The sequence below is a fragment of the Spermophilus citellus genome (assembly GCF_964194105.1).
Source record: "Spermophilus citellus genome assembly, chromosome: 2".
Lineage (NCBI taxonomy): Eukaryota > Metazoa > Chordata > Mammalia > Rodentia > Sciuridae > Spermophilus > Spermophilus citellus.
Window position 1 is genome coordinate 254,399,571 of NC_138183.1, and position 27,187 is coordinate 254,426,757.

Here is a 27,187-nt window from a genome sequence, read left to right on the forward strand (position 1 = left end):
GGGACACTCAGCACTGCAGTGTCCCCTCCTGACGACTCGAGCTGGGCCTCTGTGTGGGGAGAATCCCTGCCCCCAAAGTCCACAGGCTGGGGTCGAGCCCTGGGTCTCAGAAGGGGACGGCTTTTAGAGAGAGGCCCTCACCCAGGCAGTGACGCTAAAATGGGTCACCAGCACGGGCCCGAGTCCCACAGGGTGGTGTTCTTGTAAGAGGAGACCAGGACACGCACACACAGAGGACGCCACGCGAGGACACAGGAAGGAACCGCCGCCGTCTGCCAGCCACGGAGAGAAGCCTGTGGGAGCCAGCCCGGGACACCTGGACCCAGACTCCAGCCCCCAGGACCCGAGACAAAGACCATCTGCTCTTTACACACGGCCCAGGCCCGAGGTCCTCGCCACAGGGACGCTGGCAAGCGAACCAGGCTCCAAGTGCCCTGGGGGCGTCCAACCCTTCAGCCCCAGCAGGGGCCCTTCCTCAGCCATCAAGCTGGGGCTCACCTCGCCTGGTTCTGGGACGTCTGCCAGAGGCCAGGCCCTCACCCGCCCGAGCCCAGTGTGCCCGGGGACATGGAGGGGACGGCTCTCCTGGGGAGCCCAAGGGCTGTGTCCACCCTGCAGTAGCCCTGGTGCTCAGAGGGCTGGCCCTTCCACAATGGCCCTCCAGGCTACAGGGGACAGATATGCCACCAGCCCCTGAGAGGCCAAGGATGCTGGGTGTCACCCCCGCTTGTCAATGTCCTCGGCAGGTTCTGTACTCGCATGGGGTCTGCGCTGCCAAAGGCCAGCACAGCTGTTGGGCCGACCCAGAGCCGTGAAGCAAGAGGCCACATAGTCCTCCATGGAGCCCACCCAGGGAAGGGACCTTAATGTCCTAAAGGAGACGTGTAGCATGGGTGGCCAAGGACAGGCTGGACATCTGCCCCTGGTGCTCAAGGCCAGAGAACACCATGAGGCCCATCAGAGGAACCGAGGATGGTTGTGCCTATTGCAGGGCCAGTAGACAGTCCCTCGCAGGGGTCACAGGGAACAGAGGTGGCCCTGGCAGAGCTCAGAGGGGACAGAGGTGGGACTGGAAAAGCTCACAGGGATAAAGGAGGCTCTAGCAAAGCTCAGAGGGGACACATGTGGCCCTGGCAGAGCCCACAGGGGAGAGAGGTGGCCCTGGCAGAGTCACAGTGGACAGAGGTGGCCCTGGAAGAGGTCAAGGGAGCAGAGGAGCCCTATCAGACCCCACAGGAGACAGAGGTGGCCCTGGTAGAGGTGTTCCTGGCCCTGGTGGAGCTCCCGGGCACAGAGGTGGACTGGCAGGTCTCTCCTGGGACAGGTGAGAGAGGTGTGACGCTGGGAAGTGCCCGGGAAACAGAATTGGGACAAACTGGCACGCTGCACAGAAGGGCAGAAAGCTCCCTGCGGTCACAGGCTGGACTTGGTGTCCTGGTTCAGTACAGTGAGAGGGTGGGGCCAGGCAGGGTCAGGGTCCCCCACGCAGGCAGCCTGGTGCCTCGGGCCCCTATCCGTGGGGGAAGCCCTCTGTGGGAGGAAGACGTCGGGGCAGCAGGCCCCCGGGGACCTCAGGCCCACACCTACTTTCTCCAGTGAAGGAGCCCACAACGGTCAGCCAGGCCGGCTGGAGACGCAGGAGGACAGGCTGGCTGCTCTGGGCGGCCGGGCGTGGGTCCTGCAGTAGCCTCTAGGAGAAGAGCCACACCTGAGCCAGGCTACCTGGGGGGTGCTTCTCAGGACAGAGGGAAGCCACACTGGCCCTTCTGCCCCTGAGCAGGCAGAGGCCAAGACACCAGCGTCCACGGTCCAGGTTCTGCAGGAGTGGCGCTGGAGCGGCGCTGGAGCTTTAGGGACCCCAGAGATGCCAGACCCGGGGTGGGGTGAAGGAACATGCAGGGGGCTGAAGGTCCTGCAGCCTCAGACAGGGCCACCTGTCACCCCTGGGATGAGGGCCACGCCACCCTGCTGGCTGCAAGACCACAAGCTGAATCAGACACAGAGGGGCCTGGGCTACTGGGAGGACCCTGGGCGCTCGCCACGTAGAGGACCCTGCCCGGCCTCGAGAGCAGGAGAACTCGCACCCGTGCCCGGCGACGCAGTCCGTAACCTCCTGTGACCCAGGACGGGGTCTGAGCACCCCTTCTGCAAAAGCCATGGATCCGGGGGAGGCCGGCAGGGGCCCAGATCAACTCCTCAGGAAGGAAGAGTCCAGGGGAGACGGGACAGATGCAGAAGTCACCTGCCACCATCGCTCCCGGGCTGAGGCCCTCCCATTCTCCATGGAGCCCACGGTTCAAGTCCCAGCAGGTGAATTTTGGTGAACGGTGTGAGAAGATGAAAATAAGCAAAGGCGGCTTTCGAATAGATTCCCAGGAATGGGTCTGCAGGGGGAGAGCCGGGGACCAGGCGCTCACGTGGGAGCTGGCCCGGGGGGGAGGGGGGGTTGCGGATTGGAACGTCCGGGACATTTTCCTATACGTCTTCCCCCAAGACCAGGCAAGTTACTCAAACGGAATCACCTAGGTGACATTAGGGCGAGCGTTTTAATGAAAATCACCTTGCTTAATTACCAAGATTCCCACTAAATTAGCTTCCCGAGCACCGAGATTCCCCTGGTGCTGGTTATAGGAGGAGCCGGGGCTGGGGAGGACTCCCTCATTCCTTTAAAGTAACCTCTGCAGAAACCTTCTGATTTCCTAAGGACGAGAACTCCCTGTCTGACTGGTACTATCCATGGAAATGATGGTTTTTTTTTTGTGAAAAGGGTTAAAAATAACTCTTTTCCTGTCTGAAAATGATTAATATTCCACCCAACTGTTTCCTTCTTCCAGGCAATCTGCAAACTCTGGGTGGGTGGATATTTTCTTAGCCGTCTTACATGCATTTATTTATACCTTTTTCCCCACAATAAAAAAGCCCCACAAGGAATGACAAAGACCGTATGCACTTTTAAAGTCCGCCACGAGGCTTCTCCATCCACTCCATGAAATTGCCAGCCGGGGCGGCCAAGGGGAGCTGGGGAGTGGCTTTGAAGCACCTGCCCATCTGGGGCAGCGGCCATGTGCCCTGACCTCCCTCGGCAGGTGCTCAGCAGCCCTCAGGTAACGGGCAGCCTAGACTCAAAACTTCCCCGATTTTCCTAGGACTTAGTTCTTAACGAGCCCCCTCCGGCACAGTCACCATGGGTGGACATTCCGGAACGTGGTTCTGCAAAGGCTGGTGGCTTAGAAACCAGTCGAATAAAAGGGCACCTTCAACCGTGTCCATCTCCCAGACCCACCAGAGCCAAATGGTATCGCAGACCACAAAGATGCCCTTGCCCGACTCGACTAAGCACCGTGGTCCTGGGAGGAACTGGAAGTCCCTGTCCCCAGACCCGAAGGCTGCTGCTCCCTGGCCCGACGCTCCCGGCAGCCCCCTCCTTACCTTCCTTCTTTGTGAAGGCATTTAACAAAGACTTCATTTTCCCTCCGACTTTGGCAGTGGTCCGCTCATTATATAACCTTCTCGGAGGGGAGGAAGGCTAGGCGTGCAGCCCGGCCCCTCCGTGCTGGAGCGGCTGGGACCCTGGGAGTGGCGGCGGGCGTCTGGGCACTGTGCGCTCCCGAGCATCGCTGGGCATGCCAGACCCAGCGTGCTGGTGACAAAGCCCACCCCATATTCTGTCTGTCAGCTGGGAACCAACTGTCGTTGACTGGGGCTGCTCTCAGAGCCGGCTACCTCTGGCGGCGTTCGTCATGTGAGCTGAGCTGGGCGCTGAGGAGCGGCACCGCACAGGGTTAACGGCGGGCGGGCGGGCGGGCGGGCGGGCGAGCTGGCGGCCAGGAGACGCTGGGAGGTATCTGTGAGCTCCAGCCCCAGTTATCCAAGGAAACCCGGGCTGGTGCTCCGTGCGCCTGCGGCTAAATATAATGCACTGTGCTTTTCTATTTTTTTTTTAAAAAAAACAAAATTTAAAAGAAAAAGCCAAGTCTGTCCGCCAGCTCGCAGATGTGGTAAGAAAGTCAGGGAAGCAAACATCCAGGCGCCAGCCAGGGCGCCCAGCAGACCCAGGAGCGCCCGGCAGGCATGCCGGCATCTGGGATTCTGAACGGCGACCTATATTTCCCTTTGAGAGAATCAGACGAGCTCACGAGAGCTCACTGAGCTCACGTTGTGGTAATGACCCTGGAAGAAGCAAGAGTCCGCCCCCTCCTGCTTTTTTTTTTTTTTTTTAAAGAGGGAGGATGAAACAATGAGATTGCAGAGCACCCGGGTGGATCCCCCCAGGCAGCGAGGACAGCAGCTTTTCACAGCCACCTCCCGGGAGTCTCTACATTTGCATGCCAACAGAGGTCCTGCCAAACCAGCCAGGATCCCCAAAGGCCACCTAAGGAAGTTCTGCCCCAGCAACCGAAAGACAGGGCTGCGCTCTGCAGCCCTCCGCGCAGGTGGGACACGAGTTTCCCCTACACCAGGAGCAGGGCCCAAGGAGGCTCAGTGGAACGTCCCAGGGGCAGGGCTCTGGCACCGGCACATCTGCTGCCCGGGCTGTGATTAAGGGTGCGTTCTGTGGTTGCTAAGAGAACTGCTTCCGAATCTTAAAAAAAGAAGAGAGAGAGAGAGAGAGAGAGAGAGAGAGAGAGAGAGAGAAGAAGAAATGGGAGAAGACCAATTGGAAGGCGGGAGTTGAATTCCATATGGCCGACGCACTTCCACACAAACGCCGTGAAGGAAGGAAGGCGGGCGGCCTGCCTGCTGCAGGAGGCTGAGGCTGTGCCACACAGACCCTGGGTTCCGGGGGCAGAGACGGTGCCAGGTCTGCTGGGTGTGTGCCTCCAGACAGCTGAGCATTCAGACACGGCTCCCGTCATGTCAAACCGCCCCATGTCACAGAACCCAGGCGAAGCCAGCTCGGAGACGCGGAGGAAGCCACCTTCCAGACGGGACGCCACCCACAGGCCCGCACACCTCATGCACCTCTTTGGGCCTTGGGGCGAGGCCACCAGCTCCCAGAACCTCAGTCAGACACATGGGGTCACCCACAGTGACACAGCTGCTCTGTCCCACCTGGGAGGAGCTGACGGCTGTCTCTGGGGTAGGGTACGCTGGCCAGGGCTCCAGGGTGGCCATGTCACAGAGAGACTCCTCTGTACCGAGGGACTCCTCTGCAGAGGTGGGGGTCCAGCCACTCAGGTGTCAGCATATGGGCCGAGGAGACTCTCTGGGAGACCCATCGATGCCCGGTGCCCTCCATCTGCCCGCGCTCGGTCCATCCCAAGCCAAGTTCCCTGCTGTCACTGCTTGGCACTGCCGTCTGTGCCACCAGCATGGCGCAGAGAGCGTGTACTCTCCCAGGCTGGCAGAGCCAGAGGCCAGCCCTCTGCCACAGGCTGGCGGGGTCCTGCCTGCTTCGCAGCCCTGCCAGCTGCTCTGACCTTGGGTGGAGGTCAGGCCGACGCAGCCTCCCCGGGGCCTTCTTTACCTTGTGGAGAAGGCAGGCAACGTGCTGGGGAGGAAGACACCCCGAAGGACCGAGATCAGGCCCACTGGGGCAGAACCAGAACTCAGCAGCATGGCAGCAGCCCCACACATGGCCCCCAGGTCTCGGTGCCCAGCACCTGTGTGGAGTGGCCGCTCCTCTGGGGCATTTCCCATGGTGGGCGAGAGCTGGGACCTAGGCTGCCCAGCGGGAAGAAGAGGAACGTCCCCAGCAGAGCAGGGTGGGTCCAGCAGTGGCTGGGCAGCAGGGAGGGAAGCCCTGCTCTATCCTGTGCCCTCTGCCTCTCCAGACCCCTCACTCTCCTGTGCCCCTCGGGTAGGGGACCATGTACTAGGAAGGCCCAGGGGCACCCAGGCCTGTCTCCTCCTCAGGTGTCATGGTGCTGGGCAGGGGACACAGCAGGCTCTGGACAAGACAACAGACCCCCGAGAGCCCCATGCCAGAGATCCCTCCTCTGAGCACCTGCAGCTCTGTCCAGAGGCTGAGGCCACGTCCCACCCACACCTTTAGGAAGCCGAGCAAGTCACTCGTGGAGCTTGGAGCTGGGACCCCATCAGACGCACTTGCAGCCTGCTATGGGGTCTCGTGTGAACCCCAAGAAGCCCCGCTGGGTGAGTCGTCCATCTGTGCCACCCTCCTGGCCACCTGGCCTCCCTAGCGACGGGGACTTACCACCCACGCACATGGCCCTGGATGTTGAGCAGGCCCAGCCTCCCTGCTCAGAGGTGACGTGGCTCTGGGCCCATGCATGAGTCCCCTGCCCCTTGGCTCCAGACCACAGGCCATGGCCCACCGCTGGCCCCTGCCCTTGACTAACTTGGTGGCCCACCAGGCACAGAAGGCAGAGTTCACCCCATACACAAGGCTACCTGGGCCTGGAGGGCACCTGCCGGCCTGCCTGTGTGGCCGGGGGGTGGGCTCTGCGTGAGTAAGCACGTGAGCGCTGGTCAGGCCTCAGCTGCTGTGGGAGGGAAGCAGCCTGCCCTGTCCCCAGCACGAGCTTGTCCACTGGGCCCCACGCCCTCCAGATCCCAGGGTCTGAGCCAGGCTGCCGTGAAGCTGGGCAGGACCCCAGGGCTCCCTAACTGTCTCCCCAGGGACAGCCACGCTGGGGTTCAGAGTGAGGGTGACACTGGACAGCCCCTCCCTGGGACTCCCACCTCCACAGCCCTCTCCCAGCACCTCGCCCCAGGCGGGGTCCAGGACCTGGGGCCTCCCTGTCTGGAGTTCCCTGAGGCCAGCTGCAGGGCTCTGTGGGGTCACTGCTGAGCCCGGGGTCTGGAGGAGCCGGCTCTCCCTGCTCCCTGCCCATGTGCCAGGACGCAGTGCTGTTCCCCTTGTCCCCACGCAGGTCCTACACAGGCACCTGCAGTGACCGTGCAGAGGGCGTGGGGCTGCATTTCTCGTGGACTTGTCCTGGCAGACAGGTGGGGAGGGCTGGCGGCGGGCAGCAGAGAGGGTCTAGAAGCTCCCTGGGAACCTGTCCTGCCGCCGGCCACCCCTGTGGGCAAGCTGAGCACCTCTGGGTCAGGGATGCCCCACGTCCACGGACACAGGAGAGAGTAGAAGGAAGGAGGAGACGGAGGCCCTGTGGCTGGGAGTGTCCAGAGGGAGCCGGTGACCCCACGTGAGCCCCGAGGCGCCCGCTTCCCAGCCTGGCCCCTCTGCCCCCGGGGCTCCCCGCCCAGCATGGTGCTAGCCCATCCCCATCGCAGGCCCCTCAGGCTCAGCGAGCCCTTCAGTCGCTCGTCTTTGACAACTGCCTGACAACAGGCTGAAAATAACCTCACTTCTTGCACAAAAACGGCTCTTTGCACATGGAACATTCCGGCACTCTGCAGGCCCGTCAGGAGGCGGCCAGGTGCTGCAGACAGGCCTTGGGGCTCTGCTGTGCCGGGGAGGGGCAAAGTCCCCCGCCTAAGAGAGCCAGTGCCCATCCCTCTGCTGGGCTTCACGGTGGCCGGGGACACCCCTGAGCGGGTTCAGGCACATGTCCTGTGTCAGATCGTGTCCTGTGTCCTCTGAGCCCTAGTCCAGCTGCCCAGGCAATCCCCAGCCCCCGGGTTCCCACCTGTAGAGGGGGGTGGCCACGGATTCTGGGCTCACTCTGCGGCCTCAGGGAAGAGGTCAGCGAGCTCAGGGCCTGGGAGCAGGACCGCCCGCAGGCAGTCCCAGCTCTGTGACCTGGGGAAGTCACACGCTCTCTCTGTGCCTGTTCCTCACCTATGGAGGGGGACGTCAAGGTGCTGGGGAGGGTCAGGCACTGGTGCCTGCTGCGGTGCCTGGGCCGAGTGGCTGTGGTGATCCCTAAATGCCCTTAATTTCCAAAGTCTGCAGGCAGCTAGCTGGCCAGGCTGCCCCCACCCCACCCACCCTGTGCTGGACAAGATAGGGGTCTGTCAGAAGGGGTCTGCTATCTTTTCTGGTGTCACCTCCTAGGGGACTGATTGTGGCTTTGGAGAAATCCCCCCAGGCCAGCCCCCAGGGCACTTTCTGGTGTCAGGGAAGCCAAGTCTTCAGGGGCAGGTGCCCTGTCCCCTTCTCCTCTCCACCCACTTGGGCGGGGGCTCCCTGCTCTGGGAGTGAATGGGTGAGGCTGTGAGGACAGAGGTGGCACCCCCACCCCCAGGGTCCCACGCGGCTCCTGCAGGCACAGAGGCCGTTGGTCTCCAGCTGTACTCAGGCCTTCTGAAGCGAGAGGCCACCCTCTCTGTCCCTGCCCGCCCAGGGCCACACACACTGAGTGGGGCTGGTGCCAAGACACAGCCAAGCTGCCCTCCAGCCCCCAGACCTGGCGAGGCCTGCCCTGGCCCAGGCAGGTCCCCAGTCCTCAGGCCAGCGTCCTCTGTCCTGGCTGTGACTGCAGATTCCCCACTCCAGCAGGGCTGCCTTCCTGGGGGGGACACCAGGGCCCCTCTCAGGGCCTCTGCAGGTGGCAGGGAGGGGCTGGTGGGCGTGGCCCCCTGGGCTGTGCCCATCCAGGGTGCCACTGTGCACCTTCCAGGCACAGGGCCCCCAGCCTGGCTCCAGGCTCCCCCTGGTCCACTGTGACACCCGACACCCCAGCGAGCAGAGGGGTTCCTTGCTGAGGAGGAGCCAGAGCCAAGCTTCTGACCTGAGCTCAGGAAAGGCCGAATTTGACCTGGGCAGCCTCTGGCCAGACGGGAGGCTCAGGGGATCCCAGGGGCAGGAACAACTCCAGAGGTCTCAGTGGCCCACCAGCCCAGGAAGAGAGCGTGGCAGGTGCAGGGCAGGTGGGGAGCAGCCCCAGCCCACCCCCCACGGCCGGCAGGCCCGGCTTGCTCTCCTCGTAGCTCCAGATGACTGCGACTTAACTATTAGTCGGCAGCTTCTCGTCTCACAATAATTGCTAAATGAATCATACTTTTATAAATAAGCCAGATATAAAAAGGCGCCTCAGCAATAATGCGGGGTTCTCATGGCACAGGGTGGAGGTGTCTGCGGCATGTGTAAAGTGCCGCCCGCCGGAGCCGCCAGGCCCTGGAGCACCCCAGGGAGGAGCGGGGCGTGCCCGTAGGAGCGCACTGGGCAAACCCCCAGCGTCCCCAGGATGGGCTGGGAGCGGTGGGCCAGGGTCAGGGACTGGGAATGTCCTACCTTCCAGTTTCTCGACACTACCTTGGTCTTAGGTGCAGGACCGTGGCCAGGGCAGGGCCGCAGAGCTGGAGTGGGGCTGACCTCAGAGAGCTGAGGGTCCCCAGGTGCATCTGAGAAGGGGAGGGGCAGGTGTGGCCATGGCCTTGGGCAGCACCAGGCACCTCTTCTGAGACTTGGGTGACTGAGGACATGGGACCTCCCACAGGGGAAAGAGGCTCCCAGTGACCTGGTCACTTAGCCAAGAAGCAGACCCAGGGCCTGGACATGGGGCCCAGCGGGCAGTACCCCTGCAGGGGTGTGGGTGTGCTCCAGGCGAAGACCCGCCCAGCCGTGTGGGAGCCCGGGCAGGGCCAGTCCCTGGGAGGCACTAAGGGCAGACGGGGCACATGGCGGTCAGCCAGCACCTGGCCTGGATTTCATGGGGTGCCCTGCCTTACGTCTTTGGGCCACATTTCACAATGTGAGTGAGGCAATGGTGCTGGGGATTAAGTACTTCCTGGGTGCAGTACTTGGGCACAGTGTGCCCTTGGTGGACGGTATGGCCTTTGTTCCTTAGTGATTGTCAACGTCTTTTTGGGAAGACGCACAGGAGCTGCTGAGCCCCAGTGTGGGGACGGGGACCAGAGTGACCACGGGCCTGATGTCCGTTCCAGGACAGCAGCGGGGGCTGGTCCTGAGAACAGCCAAGGGACAGTCTGGCTCTCCTTGGGTCCAGGAGAGAGCCTAGCGGCTCAGAGAGCAGCGTGCAGGTCCCTGGGACAGGCCCTCAGCTTGGTAGGGAGTGGGACCTGGCTTGGGACCTTCTGCTTGCTCTGAGGCCACCTGGGCTTCAAGGTGACCTTGGCAGCCTCATGGATGGTGCGCGCTATGGATCCGTCTCACCTGCGACCTGGTGGCCGGGACCCTCTGGGACCAGGGCTGTGGCTCCTGGGACATAGCTGCTGCTTCCTTCACACTGGGAACGGCCACCTGTGCCCACTGTGCCCACCTGTGCCCACTGTGCCCACCTGGCTGTCTCTGCTCAAGGGTCTGCTTCCAGCCCCCAAGGCCAGAGCCAGCTCCTCCTGGAGTGTCCTGGACAGACGCTTCTGCCAGCTCTCAGCCTCGACCACACCCCAGGGCCGAGGGCTGAGCCGGTGCCCCCCCCCCTGCAGGCCCCTCTCTTTTCCTGGGTGGGACTCAGACCCAACTCTGAGGCCCCCGGGGGCAGCTTTGACACAGAGGACCACTTGGTCAGAGCACGGGTCAGGCTTCACCCTGGCTCTGCCCACTCTGCCTCCCCACCCAACTCTCAGCCGAGATCCCTGGTTTCTGCCCAAAGTCCCTTCCCAAGGCGGCAGCCGTCCCCAGGTCCCTGCAGATCTCCCGTCACCAAGATAGCTGCCTTCAGGGGACGCAGCAGTCACCACCAGTACGACTGGCCCTGCAGGATCACGGGCCACTGCAGCCGTGGCGGTGCCGCCGCCTCCCTCCGTAGCCGACCCCAGCGGCACGTTTCTCTAGAACATTATGAAACGGGGAGTCTGAGTTTGGGCTAGAAGGAGCCTGGCCGGTCTCTGGCCCATGGCGTGACTCTGAATGGTGGGTCAGGGGCCTCCTGAGGCCTTGGAGGGTCCCCAGGCCAGCAGCCTGGGAGAGGTGGCTTTAAGGTCAGAGGAGCGGCCGAGACCCCTCCTGTGCAGCACGGCGGGTCCTCCCTCTCCAGCCACGGTCTGAGCCGCTGGCCAGTCCCCCGATCCCTGCACAAGGCCCAGCAAGGTGCCCAGGACCCTGAGATTCAGATGCCTTCGCTATGCCAAGCCTGCAGCAGGACACCTGTGTCCCTGGGCCACACGTGGAGAGCTGGCCCTTCTGTGGCGTGGCCTCTTGTCCACCTGGGGCCTGGGAGGGTCAGGCTCTCGGTCTGAAGAGTGGGACACAGCAGGACAGCGGGGAAGGCCTGGGCTGCAGGCCCAGAGGCTGAACGCCGTGGCGGTGCCCGGGGCTGCTCGGGGCTGGTGGCTGCAGCGGGGCGCAGGGGACCGCGCTGGGAAAGGGCCAGAACAGCCCCGGCCTGGGGGAGGGCGTGCCTGGGCCAGGGTCCGGGGCATGCTCCTGGAGCGCCAGGCCGGGGAGAGGCACTGCCGTGGGTGACCCAGGGCGGCCTGGGGGTCTGGAGCCCTCGGTGCTGCTGGGCCTTGGGGAGCCCCCTGAGCTGTGCCTGCCCCCCCGCAGCCCCCCCTGGCCACGCGGCAGAGGCCAGGACCCTCGAGCCACCCCGCCACACGGGCCCGGGGCCGAGGACGGGCGGCACCCCCCAGCAGCTCCCACACGCGACTCAGCGCAGCCCGGGAGCCACCAGAGGGACTGTCCTTCAGGCTGAGGGTCACATCCCTGCCTGTGCCGCAGCCTCGTCCCCAGCCTGATGCTTCCTGCCTGTGACGCTGGAGCTGATCAGGTCAGATGAGGTCACGGGGTGGCCCCGAGGGGGGAGGGGGTGGGTGGCCTGGAGAGCCATCCCTCTCCACGTGAGGACACAGAGAGAGCGGCCGCCTGCAAACCAGGGCAAGAGCCTCCCCAGAGGCCAAACCTGGAGCCGACGGAGGCCGCACCTCGGGCCCCGGGCCTCCCACGGGGGGGACCAACACATTTCCGCCATCTAGACCACCCAGTCCAGGGTCACATTCTTAAAGCACCGGGAATGAGGGAGACCCCCATGTGGCTGGTGGCACCACTCTCCCTACGGCCTCAGGGCCCCACACTGTCACCCCACTGCCCCTCTGTCCCACACTCCCCCTAACCCGGCTCCCTCAGCTCACCACAGGGCCTTTGCCCCTGCCACAAGATAACAGGTTGTTGAGGGCACTGCCCTGGGAAAGGGTTAATGCCGTCCTAGGACCCTGGTTAGCTCCCATGAGAGGGGTTGACTTGAGGAAGGCTGGCCCTTCCCCACCTAGGCTTCCTGTCCCACCAAGTGATCCGTCTCACATGCTTGTCATTGCAATGCCACTTACTATGAGGCCCTTACCAGAGCTGGTTGGACTTGCAGCCTCCAAAACTGTGAGATAAGTTAACCTCTTTTCTTTATAAAGTACCACGCTCAGGTATTCTGTGATAGCAACCAAAAGGGGTCGAATGTAGTAACCCCCTTATTCTTTATCTCTGACCTTATTTTCCTTTCATTACTTTGATCAAAACCTCACGTCACATTCTTTAGGAGTTCTCTTGAACCATCTTTCTCCCACCAGTAAAATGTCTGCAAACTGAGAGCAGGAACTAAGCCTGTCTTCATTTCCACCTCATGGCCTGTGTTGAGCCCAGCCCCTTCGAGGTGTCCAGGATGCTCGTCTAATGCACAAGGAGATAGGGCAAGGGCTCTCCTGCCTCCCACCCGGACTCGGCGACTGAGCCTTGCTTGCCCATTATCTGAAGCGCCCGTTTCCAGAGCTTTTCCCGCCACAAACTCCCTCCCCACGCTGGGCCTTCTGGACAGTGTGGGGCCGGGGACAGGATTCACACCGCGTCTGTGCTCTGCCCAACTCCAGACTCACTGCCCACGGGGGCCCGCGAACGCTCCTTCTGGTTCTCAGGGGCCCTTGTCAGCCCGAGTTGGCTTTGGGGCTGTCTGTGACATGCTTCCGAGGTTTGGCCCTTGGGGGTCACTCGACACCTTGTTCTTGGGTCTCTAGTAATTTCCGATTCTCTGTTGGACATTGGTCTGTGGTGCTGGGGCCACTCTGGATCTCTCCTAGCTGGGGGCAGCCCTATTGGCGGGACACCCTGACCTGCAAAGGCGTGACTGAGGCTGTGCCGGGGGCCTCCCCTGGCCTTGGTCCAGCTCCTACGGAGAGCCTAGGTGTTTCCTGAGCCCCTCCGACGTGGCAGGACTCTGCTCCACCAGGACCCCCGTGATGGGTGCTACTGAAACCTGTCCTCAGCTCCGAGCTCAAACTTCCCACTGGCCCCGGGACTTGGGCTCACAGGCCAGCTCAGGAGCCTGTCGAGGACGCGAGGGGAGTTTATATGAGGACAGCGGGTGCAGACAGGGGGGCACCTGAGTGCTGTCCACTCCTCTCGGTGGCCTGCCGACGCCCAGAAGCAGCTGTCCGCATTTATAGGCATCTTATGCAGAGTTTGTCACCGTGACCTGCAGGAGGGTATCTGCCGGGAGTGACTCTGCCTTTGAGGAATTGGGGGTCAGGGCTCGGACAGTGCACGGAGGAGGGGAGGACAGCATGAGGGACTGCCCAGTTGCAATGCTGTTTGAAGGCCCGGGTTCTAGGTGTGGGAACTCGGCTTCCAGTGGGCTCAGGCAGGGCGGGGCCGGGCGGCTCTGGCCTGTCCTGCCCTCAGCGTCCACCCGAGTGTGCTCCCTGGAGAGGGTGAGCGGGGCAAAGCAGAGGCGGCCTTGCCACCCAGCTGACCCAGGAGCCCACCGGGCAGCAGGGGAGCCCGCGTGAGAAGGTCCATCACTACGTGAGCCCCAGCTCCCGCAGCGGAGGCCCTCGGGGGACTGGAGGGGAGGGCAGGCCACGGCGGCTCCACAGAGACTTGGTCGGGGCCAGATGGCCCGGCCAGAGGGAGCGCCCCTAACCACCCAGCGAGGCGCCTCGCCCGCGCCCCCCCAGCAGATCCAAACACAGATTCGCGTTTCAGGAACTAATTAGCGCCTGGTGCCTGATTTAACCTGTAAGCCAGTGTCCTCCAGGGCCCAGATGGCGGGAGAGTTAAGATTAGACCCGCCAACAGCCGGGAAGCCCCGAGTCCAGGGAGAATTGAACCCCCCGGGGGGACACGGGGAGAGGCAGCTAACTCCGGGGGGCTGGCCAGTGGCTGGCGAGGGTCAGGACCCACTGCGGGACCCCCACACCAACCCAAGCCTCTGTCCACCACCATCTCAAGGCCTGACCACGCACAGGGAGGCTGCAAGTGCTACCCACCTGCTGCTCGGCGGGGCGTCCTCTGCCCCGGCCTCGCTGCCCACGTGCCAAACGGGTGGAATGCCCTCTACAGTCTTCACCCTGCAGGACCAAGGTCCCTTTCAGCTCTGGGCAGACCCTGCTCTGAGAGGAGCCCCTGGGCAGAGCAGAGGGCCTGGGGGCAGAGACCGAGGAGGTCAGCCGTCTCCTCCACACTGACCCACAGATGCCAGGGCACAGCAGGGCCGCCCCCTTCTGGGGCAGGGTGCCCAAGGGGAGCCCTACCCCCTCGCCAACTGCGGGGCTGTTGCAGGCGGGTGCCGGAAGGAAGGTCCTCCTTCCCGGGCAGAGGACGGGCAAGGACCTGTGTGTGTCCCCGGCTGCCACCACCCAGCACTGGGCACTTGAGAGCTCAGGTCAGGCGCCAGGCAACAGGACCTGCCTCACCTCCTGGGGGCAATGCTCTCTCCTTCAGGGAGGGACAGCAGGCGGGGTGTGGACAACCAGGGCGGCAGGCCCTGACAGCTGACCAGGGCAGCTCCAGCCACGCTCCAGGTCCCCCCTCCTCCACAGAGCCCCAAGGTCCTGGGGCTCAGAGCAGTGCAGTATCTTCCGGAGGTCACACAGCCAGGCCACAGTGGGCTGGGATTGGCCCGCGGGCTCTGTCTTTGGGCCCCGTCACCGACCCAGGTGCAGCCGAGGGCCCTGGAACGGGGGCCTCTCTGGCAGCCTCAAGGGCCTCCGGTGTGCTGACCCCTACCCTCTACCTCAGTTGGCCAGTTGGCTTCCGCAGCCTCAGGTTCTGGTCTCCAGACCACAGGGCCGGGGGGTCTGCCCGTTCCTGTTCCTCCTGCCTGTCCCTCCTCCCGCTGTGTCCAGCGGTGTGATGACATGTCCTCTGGACAACCCTCACACGTGCCCTGACCTCAGTGCACCTGTCTGCTCCCCGTTCAGCCAGTCACAGCCCTGGGCAGCCCCCCTGTGCCCACCCATCCCAGCCGCCCTTCCCACCTGGACAGATGGCCACTCCCCCCCAGGAGAGGTCTCCTGCGCTCCTGGGACAGCCCCGTCCCCGGCGTCTCTCTCCTCTGACCCTGGGCTCCACAGGAGAAGGACAGTCCTCATTTGTCCCCCCCAGGGCCCTATGCTGGGCCCCCGCATCCTCAGTCCTGCTGTCCAAGCCACCCAGGGACAAGATGGTGCCAGCCCGGCAAGTCGCGAAGCGCGGTCAGCACAGGCACAGAATCCAGGAGCCGCGAAAGTGTCTGAAATCCCTCTTGCTCCTCCTCTGTCGGGTGGAGGCCGGTGTGCCTCCCCTGGCCTGGAAGGACATTCAGGAGGGGAGCCTCTGCCACCAGTGACCACTGACCTTTCGCGGCACTGCAGTGACCCCGAGATGGTCCAAGTACAGGCTGCAGGCCCAAGGCTACAGTGGGCAGGGACATTGCAGGATCCTGACCTGTCAGCTGTGTGGCTTGGACAGGCCCCATGACCTCTCTGGTTATCACAGGGCAATGGGCTTGGGTACCACCCTCTGTGCCTGTCCCCTCCTGGGGCCCCTCCATTTAAGTGCAGGAGAGACACAGGCTGGGGCAGGTGGGCAGCCCTGTGCTAGCCAGCGCCTGCCCTCAGCCATGCGACACCATCACCCAGGGCAGGCTGGGTCCCCAGGGCAGGCTGGGTCCCCAGGGCAGGCTGGGACCCCAGGTCAGACTGGGTCCCCAGGGAAGGCTAGGTCCCCAGGGCAGACTGGGTCCCCAGGGCAGGCTGGGTCCCCAGGGCAGGCTGGGTCCCCAGGGCAGGCTGGGTCTCCAGGGCAGGCTGGGTCCCAGGGAAGGCTGGGTCCCCAGGGAAGGCTGGGTCCCCAGGCTGAACAGCTCATGAGCCTTTGTTTCCCAGACGCTGACTCCATGTGGCTAGCCTGGTGACCAGGAAGGAGCCAGGGCCTGTCCCAAAGCTGGAGGAAGTGCCACTGGGAGACCGTGGGAGTGGGAGGGCAGCCAGCAGGTTCCGCAGCGAAGGCCCCCAGACTGAGGAAAGTCACTCCCCCTCCTCAGGGTCCTCTCAGCCAGAGGACAGGAGGGTGGGCGCCTGAGCCGAGCCCACCGCAAGTCACTGTCCCAGGAAAGGCCAGTGGCTAGGGGCCGGGGGCTCGGAGGGCGTCCTGGCCTGACCGCACTTGTCTGAACAGCAGAGGTCTCGGGGAGAGCAGAGTGCCCCGAATCAGGGCAGGACCCCGATGTGGGCCCTGACTCATTGGCAAGGGGTGGGGAGCAAGCCCTGCTGTCAGAGGAGAGGTCACCTCCAGGGTCAGAGGTCACTGACCTGAAGGAGGCTGAAGGGGACATGGGGGCAGCTCCTAGTGGCCCCAGCAGCAACCCTGCTTGCCCAGAGACCTTGGAGAACAAGGCAGCCAACGTGTCCCTCGGCCTCATGGGCTCACTGGCCAGGTGGCCTGACCTGGTGCCACAGATCCTAAGGGCCATCTCACACCTTTGTGCGGAGCTGCCCGTCCACACCCCGGGTGGCTAGATGGGGCTGAAGGAGCCGGCCGGAGGCCAAGCGTGGAGGGCTGAGTGTCCGAGCAGAGCTGGGTGGGATCAGCGTGGCAGATGTCCAGGGTGTGTAACCAGGAATCAGTGAGGCCGGCTACAGCCTCTTGGGGGGGTGGAGAGGCCTGCGGAGGGGGGACGGGCGAGCCTGGGCGGCCTTTGCAGAGGGCTAATGGACCGGTGCTGCGGACTGCATCAGGGAGCCTCCTAAATCCATGCTCTCGGAGCCCTGAGTCTAAGGAGACCACATTTGGCAAAAGGGCCTTAGACAGGTGACCTCAGAGCGGGGCCTGAGGGCTGCTAACCCCTCCTGGTGAGTGGTGCTCCCGGGCCCTGGTGGGGAGCCCTGCACCTGCCTCTCGGGCACCTCGCCCCCGACTCAGGGCGCCCTGCCCATGGGCACCTCCTTAACACGCCACTAGAGAGACGAGGGCTCCACCAGGGCACGGCTCCTCCAGGAGGCTGGGGCTGCTGCTGCCACTGCCCGACTTTTGTCCCCTTGGGCAGGGGGAGACGAGAATTCCTCCCAAGCTTGGCCCCCAGCTCCTGGACGACAGGAGGTTTAACGTACTGACCACATTTTCTGGCCTGGTGCAAGCTCACTGCAGGGCGGGACTCAGAGACGCATTTGGAAAGGGGCAGACTGGCGGGTTGCCCGCTCCCTCTGGTGCCACCATGAATAGCCCTGTTGCCACAGTCTGTGTCCCCTGGGTGCTACATCCTGTGCCCTGGGGCAGCACGCTCCCCCTCCCCCGTCCTCAGGACCATGTCCTTAGCGCCCAGCCGAGGAGCGCTCTGTCCTGGCAAAAGGGCTGCTGTCTATTTTTTGTTCTATTCCCAGGAGGGGACTGCCAGGTCCGGGGCCCAGCATCTGCACAGAGTGGGCACCTTAGTGGACGGCTTCCCCCAGGGAGGCAAAGGACGACACCATCAAAGCACATTTCCTCTCAAAACAGAAAATGAAATTCTTTTCTAAATGAGAAATAAAGAAAATGCGTGTCACCCAGGGGGCAATAAACTCGGAGAAGCAAGCCTGCCAGGCCTAATAAGAGGGCTCGCGGCTGTAGGGGCTGAGGTGGGGCCACTAGGAAGGACTAGGAAGGACGCTCAGAGGCAGAAGTCCTTCCTGCAAAGTGCAGAGAAGCAGCGGGTAACACTGGCTCCTCTGGGCCCCGGGGCACACATGCCTCTGGCTCGGCTTCCTGATTGCAAGGAGCTGAGCTCCCCGGCCGAGGCCAGCACCCTGGACAGGGCTGTGTCTTGCGGGCAGCGGTGCGGGTCCTCAGGAGAACAGGGACTGGGAAGACCAGGGGCCTGACGCAGGACTGGGGAGAAGCCGAGCAAACTGGATCCCAATAAAAACCAGGATTTATGGGACTGGAAAGAGAGAGACGTCCATGAAATTAAGAATCAAAGAGAGGCCTCGGTGAATGAACCAACTCTCCCCTCCCTGCAGAGCCAGGAGGCAGGCGGAGCCCAACAGAGGAGACAGCGCGTCTGCCCGGGCGCCTGCGCGCTCTGAAAATAGACAGGAGGGGGCAGCACGGGCGGGCAGCACGGGGCACCCCAGAGCTGCCTCGCTGGTCCAGTGCCCCTGGAGGGACCTGTGGCCACGGCAGCCTGTGGGGTCTGGGAGCACTGAGAGACAGCAGGGGGTCCCAGGCCGTGCGGCAGCAGGAGAGCGAGCTGGGGTCTGGGGGCCCCCAGCAGGTGCAAGGCTGTGCAGGGGGTCTTCCTACCTGGGTAGAAAACAGAGGCACCACCATGCTGGGGGGGTCTCAGGGAACACCAGCCCTCGGTCACCAGATGGCTCTTCTACAAATTAATGATGACAAGGACGGCCCTCAGATCCCTGGTCACCTGTCCACAGGCCCTAGGCCTGGGACCCAGGACCCCACAGGCACTGGCACGGCCAATGTCAACGTGCCCAATGCCACACGGACCAGAGAAGGCAGGTCCCCAGGAGGCACCCTCAGCTCAGAGAGGTCAACAGCCCGAGGCCACACGCCTGGGAAAACTGAGCTCCACTGTGCCCTCCCCTCACTGTCCCTCCCACCATCTGTGACATGGGGGTTGGGACAGACCATCCTCCAGAGGGTGCTGTGTGCAGGGAGTGGGCTCCCCACCGCAGCCCCGGACACGCGCACCTCCGGGGGCTGGTGACCTCACCTGTGTTCACGAGGCCAGGAGGACAGGACCTGGGTGGGCTGGGCAAGTGTCCCTCCCAGACAAGATCCCTCGTGTTAGGGACGAGGGTTCAGGCCCAACGGCGGGCGGGGCCCCAGGCCAGCTCACTGGCCATCCTTCAGGGACTCTTCATGGGCCCTGGGGAAACCGAGGCCCAGGCCGGTGCTCAGGGGCTCTGCTGCGCCATGGTGGTGAGTCGGGGCCCCCGGGAGTCGTCCCCTCCACTTGCTCTGGCCTGACAAGGGCTCCGTCAAGGGACTTCCATGAGGTTCCAAGCCAGGGCTCCCCAGTGCAGCCTGTCGGCGGGCGGAGGCTGGCAGCTGCCGGGCCTCCACTCTGTGTTTTTAAGCAAGTAAGAAATGCCAGGAAGCCAAGCCGTCAATCCAGAATCTGCCGTCAGTGTTAAAAATAGGGGGCGCGTGCTTGGCTGCCCGCCGGCCGAGGCGGTGCCCCGCCCACTGCAGCCTTGACTAATGTGCCTGGAAAGGGACGGCGCGGAAGCCCAGTGTCCCTGCTCTTGGCAGCAGCCCTCTCAGGCGCCTCGTCCGCCCCGGGAGTCGCCAGCCCAGTGGCTGCCTGATTAGCTCAGCTCACAGCCTCGTTCATAGGTGGCACCCACCATGCCAACGCGTCCACGGGCCTCGGCGCGGTTCTGCCAGGGCAGCCCACCCACAGAGCCCTCGAAGTCTGGCCTCCAGCCGAGGACCTGCCCAGGAAAGTCCGGACCAGGGGTTGGGGCAGGACCAGGCGACGGTCCTCCATGGGGACTGGACAGGAGACCCCTCCCTCACTGGCTGCCAGAGACTGGGGGGCCAGAGGCACCAAAGCTGCCCGGGCTTGGGGGTGCCAGCAGGGTGGCTCTGCCCTGCGAGGAGATGTGGTCGGTCAGGAAGTGGGTTCCACCTGCACCCCAACTGCCAGAGGAGCCCAGGCCAACCAAGCAGAAGAGGGGTCCCCTCGGGACAGACAGCTCTCAGCACCATCTCAGCTACGGGCAACATTCCTGCTTCCGAAAAAAGCTAGAACCCCGGATTTTTGTGTGAAGTCTCCTGATTTTAAATACCAGCGACCAGTTCCTTTTTTATCAAACTGTGCCTTACAGTATGGGCGGAAAGAATCTGCCCTGAGCCGCCAGGCACTTGAGGATTTGCAAGAAGGGCATCTTTCCAGCCTGACTCTCCAGCTCCCTCCCTGAACACCCCAAGGGAGCAAGACAGGCAGCCTGCCCGCTGCCCTGGGCACTCCTGCCCAGCCTGCTGTTCCCAAGGCAGCACCACTTCTCAAAGTGAGTTCCCTGGGACCCTGGAGGCAGAGTGTGCTCTGTAGTCATGGATGGGAAACGCCAGGCCATACACAGCCTTAACTAATTAATGCAGGACTTATCAGGACCTTAAATGGTCTAAATGCATCTTTAGGGTCCAAGAGGAAATAAAGTGGCCCACACTGCCACTAGAATTCAACCCCAGGCTCTTTTGCAGAGCAGAGGTGGAGCTCCCAGAATCCAGCCTGGCACCTGTGCCTTGTGAGCACGCAGGCGGGGTGCCCGACTCCCAGGGGCTTGCTCTGCAGGCAGCAATGACACATGCCACCCTCCGGAATGAGCTTTTGGGTACGAGCTCACGTTTAGCACCAGAGGCCGAAGCCTGATACCATCCCGTCGGGAGTCCTGAGGGGTGTGAACTCCAGGGCTCTGGGAGAAACCCGTGAGAGGCTCAGGCCTCTGACTGGCCTGGCTGGGCTGATGCCGTGGACAGGATTCTCAAAAGGAGTGGAGCAGCGTGGCGGGGAGGCCATGGCAGCCAGAGGTCACTGTCTCTGCTGCAAAGGGGCAGGACCCAGGCTCTGAAAGGCCAGGTGCAGGATGGATGTGCCACCCGGGGCCTGAAGGGCAGGGGAGAGGCAGATGCAGACCCAGCCCACTCTCCCGGCGACCTGCTCTGTGGCTCCGCCTGTGGCCGCTCGGGGCCTGGACAAGGCCATGTGGCCCTGAGGTCCTTCTCCCCACCTGCCCCGGCCCTGGTAGGTGCAGAGGAACCAGGGGCCTGGGCTTGGGAGAGGCCCTGTGTCACCTCTGCTGAACCAAAATCTGGCAAAGGCCTTGGGCCTCTGCCAAGTGGGAACTGGAGGCGGGTGAGGCCTTAAGGGTCACCCCCGCAGGTCAGCCTGGGCAGCAGGCTCCTGAGGTCCCCACCCAGAGGTTTCCCACCTGGCACCCTCAGGGTAAGATCAAAACAAGAAACACGCTGACAAAGCTCCGTGCCGGCCAGCAATGGCTACCGGGCTGCCAGTCCTCCAGGTGGTGCCCAGCAAGATGGCTTCCCTGCACTGTTTTCTTTAAACACGATCTCGGCTGGTGACGCGCACAGGACATTCCTGTCCCCACCTCGTCTGACACATGGTCCAGGGGCTGGGCACACTCACCCTGCTGTGCGGCCATCCCCACCCCCACCTCCACCTCCAGGGCTTCCTCGCCACCCGCACTGTCCCTCTAAGAGCCAGACCTTGAGGCCACTCTACGGGGGACGCAGGCCTCGGGCGGGGTGCCCTGAGGGAGCCTGCAGTGGGTCTGCCAGGCCGAAGAGGCTCGGATTCAGAGGAAAGCGCTGCCCCCGCTGCCCGGCTGCTCCTGAAGCCCTGGAAGGTCAGATGTGGGACAGGAAGGGAAAGCCCAGCCCTCCTGCGCAGACGCCCCCAACGCACACAGAGCAGCCAGGCGCCTGGCCGGAGGCACCTCAGGGCCCTCATGGAGGAACACGCCCCCAGGACGGGCGGCCCCCAGAGGGCAGGGAGAGCCTGGTGTCTGCTCCAGGGGGGACAGCGGAGCTCTGCACTCACGAAGCCCAGGCTCCCTGGAGACCCAGGACCACCTGGGGGGGGCGGGGTCGCCTCCTGGGCCCCAGTCTCCATGCCAGGGCCAGCAAGGGGCAGCTAAGGCTCCTGACCAGCAGGCCACCTGGAGGTGCTGGGCAGCCCCTGGCCTCGTGGACCTCAGGCCCTCGAGGGCCATCTAGGGTGAGCATGGCTGAGCTGCTGGAGTACGGGGTGAGACTGAGCCTTGGCGGGTCCCCCAGGGCCTCGCAGTGCCCACGGAGATCCAGGAGAGGACCAGGAGGAAACCCCTCTGAGCCCAGAAGCAGCCTGTCTGGGGTGTGGACTCCAAAATCCCAGCCAAGTGGCTCCCTGGGCCCCTCGCGGGCCCCAGCGGCCAGAGCAGGACCTCTGGGAAGATGGGCGCCAGCAGAGAGGGTGTCCACATTGGAGTCCCGAGTACCCCACAAGCCCCAGGACCCGTCACTGGGGCACAAGGGCCCTGAGCCTCCAGCGAAGCTGTCTGCCGAGGCCCAAGTCACACAGAGAATAAGGAAGAAGCAAAGTCCTGGCGGGGCCTGGAGCTGCCCCCTAGTTCTCAGGGGCCAAGGGGCCCTGTGGGGCCCTCCCAGTGGGCGTGACAAGGACAAATGCCTCATCCGAGCGGCACCTGTCCACCTGGAGCCTCCATGTGGAGATGGCTCCTGGCACCTGCTCAGACTCCCAGTGCAGGGGAGGCACCATGACACTGTGGGCTGACCTCTGTCCCTGTAGCTGCAGGGAACATAGCGGGGGTGACAGCAGGGTGCCCCTCATGCCGTCCTGCAGCCCGCCTCCTCCAGGGCTCCAAGGCCCCCTCTGCCCCTCCCAGCTCCAGGTCCAAGTGTCCTGGTCACTCGGTCTCACCCCCTCTCCCCACGGCCCCTCCCCCGTGCCTGTGGGTCTGCCTCCATCCCCCTCCCTCTAGTGACACCAGCCATGGGACTCTGGGCTCGCCTAACCAAGGGACCTCATTTTAACTGAGCCAATCGAATCTGCAGGAGAGGACGCACTTCCAAGAGGGGCCACCTTCCGAGGTTCCATGGACATGACTCTGGGGACACCTTCAGCTACACAGGAGACGGCTCAGTGCTGGCCACCGATCTCAGGGGTGGTTTATACGTATGTACGTGGCTTCTCTGTGACGCCCGTGAAGACCCAGCACTGCCACACGTGAGCGATGTCAGAGGGCCCAGTGTTTTAACAGAGTCAAGTCCTTTCAGGCCCCAGAGGCCCTGCTGACCACCTTGAGGGGGAACCTGGCTCCCTCCTGGGAATGCCGGGGCCACTCCTGGCACGTCCACCACGGGAGTGTGGCCACTGCTGCCACCAGCACTCGCCCTGCCAACCCCCAGTCAGGAGCCCAGCCAGGGAGAGCTGGCCGGTGCCCGAGAGGCAGCCGCCAGGCTCCACCCCGAAAGGCATCCGCGGGCCTGGCCAGGGGGGACGGAGGTCGGGGGGAGCCGTGAGCTGACTAGGAACAGCCCCCAGGAAGGGAGGTGCTGTGCGCCCCACGTGGAGAGCGGACAGAGGCCATGCAGCAGAAGGCCATCCCATTCAGCAAGCAGACCTGGGCACCAGGCGGCAGGGATGAGACACCCCACTGAGCCTTCCGTCCACCACCAAGAAGAAGGAGTCCCCATGACCCCCAAAAGCCCAGCCCAGGTGTTCTCCTCACTGTCTATCGAGGACGGAGGCCTGGACCAGCCAGCTGTCCTGGAAACCTGGGCACTCTTGGGACCTTGGTAATGAGCAGGGACAGCCACTTGGCCAGACACTCACAGGTGGCACAGAGGTGCCAGCTGTTTGGACAGCGGGCTCCACGCTCCTGGTGGGCTCCATCAGCCCAAGCTGGTGGCAGAGAGGAGCAGAGGAAGCACAGGGCACCCAGCCCTGGGGACGGAACGACGCTGCCACCTGTAGGAGGGGGCGGAGCCGAGTCTGAGCAGCCCTGGCTGCGTGGTCTGTCCTCCTAGCTCCCTGCTGCCGCCAGATGGCTCTCCTGCTCCCGACCTCCCCGAGCCGCAGCCCCCAGGACACCTGCGGGGTCTCACATCAGACCTTGAGACCAAAGCACCCGCCTACCTTCCCCCACCTGTCCCAGGTGCCATCCCACCTGGGTCCTGGACAGGCCACACCGTCCCCCTCCACCACCAGGCAGCTGGTCCTGTCCATCCTCAAGCTGGGACCATCCAAGAGCCACACACCAGGAGAAGGACAATGAGTGACTCTGCTGAGTACAGGGACACTGGACGGGGTTTCCATGAGCTCAGTCCCCACGAGAACTCAGGAGGCTGGACTGTTGCCACAGGACGTGGCACAGAGGAAGTGCCATTCCCCAGGTCACACGGCTCCCAGAGGGGCACCTGGGCCCGAACCCAGGCAGGATCCAGAGTCCACCTCCCTAGGAACCTGCAGACCTCGCCACCCTGTGACGATGAACCAGGTACACAGGACCCACGGGGTCAAAATCCTCCCCACTCAGCCAGCCCTTCACTGGCATCCCCAGGAGGGCCAGTGCTGCCCCGTGACAGGAGGGACAGACAGAAACCCTGAGCACCCTCATTCTGCAGGCTGCTCCTGACGCCCCAGGGCCCAGGCAGTCCTCACAGACCGCAAGGGGTGAGACTTGTCAGCGGTGCAGACAGAAGGAGGCGAGGGGAGGAGCCACAGCCCTCAGCTGGCCCAGCCTCAACCAGTGTGGACCCCAGGGCTGACCACGGCCCTGCTCCAGGTGTGGGTGCCGTGCTGGGAAAATGGGTGGGGGAATTCCTGAGCCCAAATCCCAGCTCCCCACATCACAGGAGGCAGCAAATGAGGACAGACGGGCAGCCCCTAAAGACAGGAGAGCAGCCTTCAGGGGCACAGGATCCGGCAAGTGGGAAGCTCATGATGATGGTCCAGAAATGGAGGGGCTGGGGAAGGAGGAAGCAGAGGCAGATGAGTGTGCAGGTGGGTGGGTGGATAGGTGGGTGCATGGAGGGATGGGAGGTTAGACAGATGGACAGACAGGTAGATAGGTGAATGGATGGGTGGATGGGTGGGTGGATGGATAAATGGGTGGGTGGATGTGTGGGTGGGTAGAAGGATGGGTGGATGGGTGGGTGGAAGGATGAGTGGGTGGATGAAAGGATAGGTGGGTGGAAGGATGGGTAGTTGGATATGTGGGTGGATGGATGGGTTGGTGGATAGATGAATGGGAGGTTAGATAGATGGACAGAGAGACAGATAGATGGGTGAATGGATGGATGGATAGATGGATGAATGGATGGATGGATGGATTAGATGGATGGATGGGTGGATGGATGAGTGAATGGGTGGATGGATGGATAGATGGATGGGTGGGTAGATGGGTAGTTGTGTGGATGGGTGGATGGGAGGTTAGATGGATGACACACGGTGGATGGGCGAATGGATGGGTAAACAGGTAGATGGGTGTACAGGTGGATGGGTTCTCGGATGGGTGGTGGATTAATGGATGGACAGACAGACTGACACAAGCCAGCTGTGTGTTTGAACACTGCCCTCTTGGTGTGTCAGGCTCACTTCTCTGGGGTGTGACTCAGCCTTGCTTCATGCACTATTTAACTAAAGACTTCAACAGCGCTGCGAGGGAGGCCTCGGATCTCTGCTTTGCTGCATTGGAGTTTGCAGAGCCTCACAGAGCCCTCCCCAGAGAGCCCAGCAGTGCCCATGTGTCCTGGACCCGCCTGCTCCCTGCAGCCCCCGTCATCACCTGGACCATGGAGAGTGGCTGCTGGAAGCCCTGGCCGCCCTTGCTCTGTCCACCTTGTCGATGGCCTGGTGAGTGGGTCCACAGCCCTCACTGCTGGACCACGCTCTGCCCACAGCCTGCCCGCGAGCAGACGTCCTTGCCACAGGGAGAAGGTGGACACAGCTGGCGCTTCCCCGGCGGCGGGCAGGGCAGGCAGGGGCTGCTCTCCAGAGCAGGTTCCATGTTGGAGGCACTCCAAGGCCTGGGCCTGAGAGCCCAGTGGGACCCCAGAGTGGCAGAGGAACAGTGGGGTGACCAGCAGTGCCCACAGACAACTGCTCTAAGGACTGAAGAGTGGCACCCAGGACCAGTGACGCACAGGGCCAACACCTAGTGGATCTGCCGTGACCGGTCCCACACGCCTGCTCCCAGGACAGGCCTTCCCAGCTTGCCGGGCACCTCCAGCCAGCCCTGCCCTCCCAGCAGGGCCACGGTCATGAGCTCCACACGGTGACAGCACTGGATTTTGGCAAGTGGCTGCCTTTTCAAGTGGCCTCATTTCCAGATCAAGGCCTGGTCTCTTGCACGTCTCAGGAGTCTGCTCCTGGTTGGTGCCCAGAAGAGCACTGGCAGGTGACAGGGGTCCTGGGCTGACCTGTCATCCTGGTTCTTGGGTCAGCATGAGGGCCCAGCTCTTGCTACTCAGGGTGGCCTGGAGCTCCAGGGGGACCTAAGTCCACAAGCAGTGGGAGCTGACAGGGCAGCCTTAGCACACGGTGAGAGACGCGTCGTGACGTGTAGGGCCCTGCAGCATGTCAAGGCCATGCTCAGGGCCCTGCTGATTCCCCTGAAGGCCCAACAAGAACTGTCATGAAAGGACACAGCCACGGCTGTCCCTGAGGGATAGGCACCTTCTCAGTGGCTGAGGCCATGGGGCCTGCACAGGGCTATTGCAGGGGCCCCAGCTCTGAACGCCTACTCTGCAGCAGGGCCACCCCTGGTCCTGGCCAGCTGCAAGGCGCTACCAGAGCAGGACCATTCACCTCGCAGCACACTGTGTCCTGAGCTGCCAACTTCCCTCCCATTCCGGATGTGCCGGCAGGTAGATCGAGGGTGAGGGCTGCACCCAGCCTGTGTGCGGTCAGAGTGCCGTGCTGCCCAGGGCACCCCAGGCAGCCGCTCCCAGTCCCCTGGTTCCTGCCTGTGATGTGGATGGAGTCATCAAGATTCACTGCCACTTTCATATGAAACGACAGCAGCAACTGCCCTGAGTCTGCGAGTGCTGGACAGCTGGCCGCGCTCATCCTGCTTCTCTTAATCCTGAGCGTGGTGGCCAGGGCGGGGGCACAGGGCTGCTCTGCATGGAGGCACGGGGTGGGAGGGAGCCGGGGGTGGAGGGTGATGGAGGGGGATGGAAGGAGAGGGGCTGGAGGGGGGAGAGAGGGTGGATGATGGGTGGTGGTGGGAGGGAGAATGATGGATGCCTGGCGGGTGGCGGACACTGGAGATGGGTGGGTGGGCAGGCAGAGGGGTGGAGAGATGAGTGGGGGGTGGGTCCACGGAAAGCTAGCTGGAAAGACAGATGGGTGGTGGGAGGACGGGCGGACGAATGGATGGAGATGGGGGAGGGGCTAGAGGAGGCGTGGGTGGGTGGGTGGGGAGGGGACACGGGGGATAATAGATGGAGTGGGCTGGCTGGATGCCATCACCCCTGCTCTAGTCGAGCCTTTTCACGGCCGTGACCAAAAGACCTGAGGAGAGCCAGCAGAGGAGGGAAGGGAATTTAGGCTCTTGGTTTCTGGGGTTGGCGTCGACAGAGGCCGACTCCATAGCTCTGGGCCAAGGGAGGCAGAGCCTGGCCGTAGAAGGGTGTGGAGGAGGAAAG

General features: G+C 63.4%; 1 protein-coding gene across 2 annotated transcripts in view; it reads right to left on the reverse strand.

The window, feature by feature from the left end:
* Positions 1–27,187, reverse strand: part of SHANK2 (SH3 and multiple ankyrin repeat domains 2) — a 415,901-nt gene that overhangs the window by 211,546 nt on the left and 177,168 nt on the right. The window contains exon 1 of one of the 2 annotated variants that reach the window (XM_081260599.1): positions 3,430–3,621. The exons of the other annotated variant lie outside the window; for it this stretch is intronic. Within the exon in view, the coding sequence (XP_081116725.1) occupies positions 3,430–3,466 (37 nt within the window). The 5' untranslated portion in view covers positions 3,467–3,621. Of the gene's footprint in view, positions 1–3,429; positions 3,622–27,187 lie in introns of those variants that run through there. 2 annotated transcript variants of the gene reach the window in all.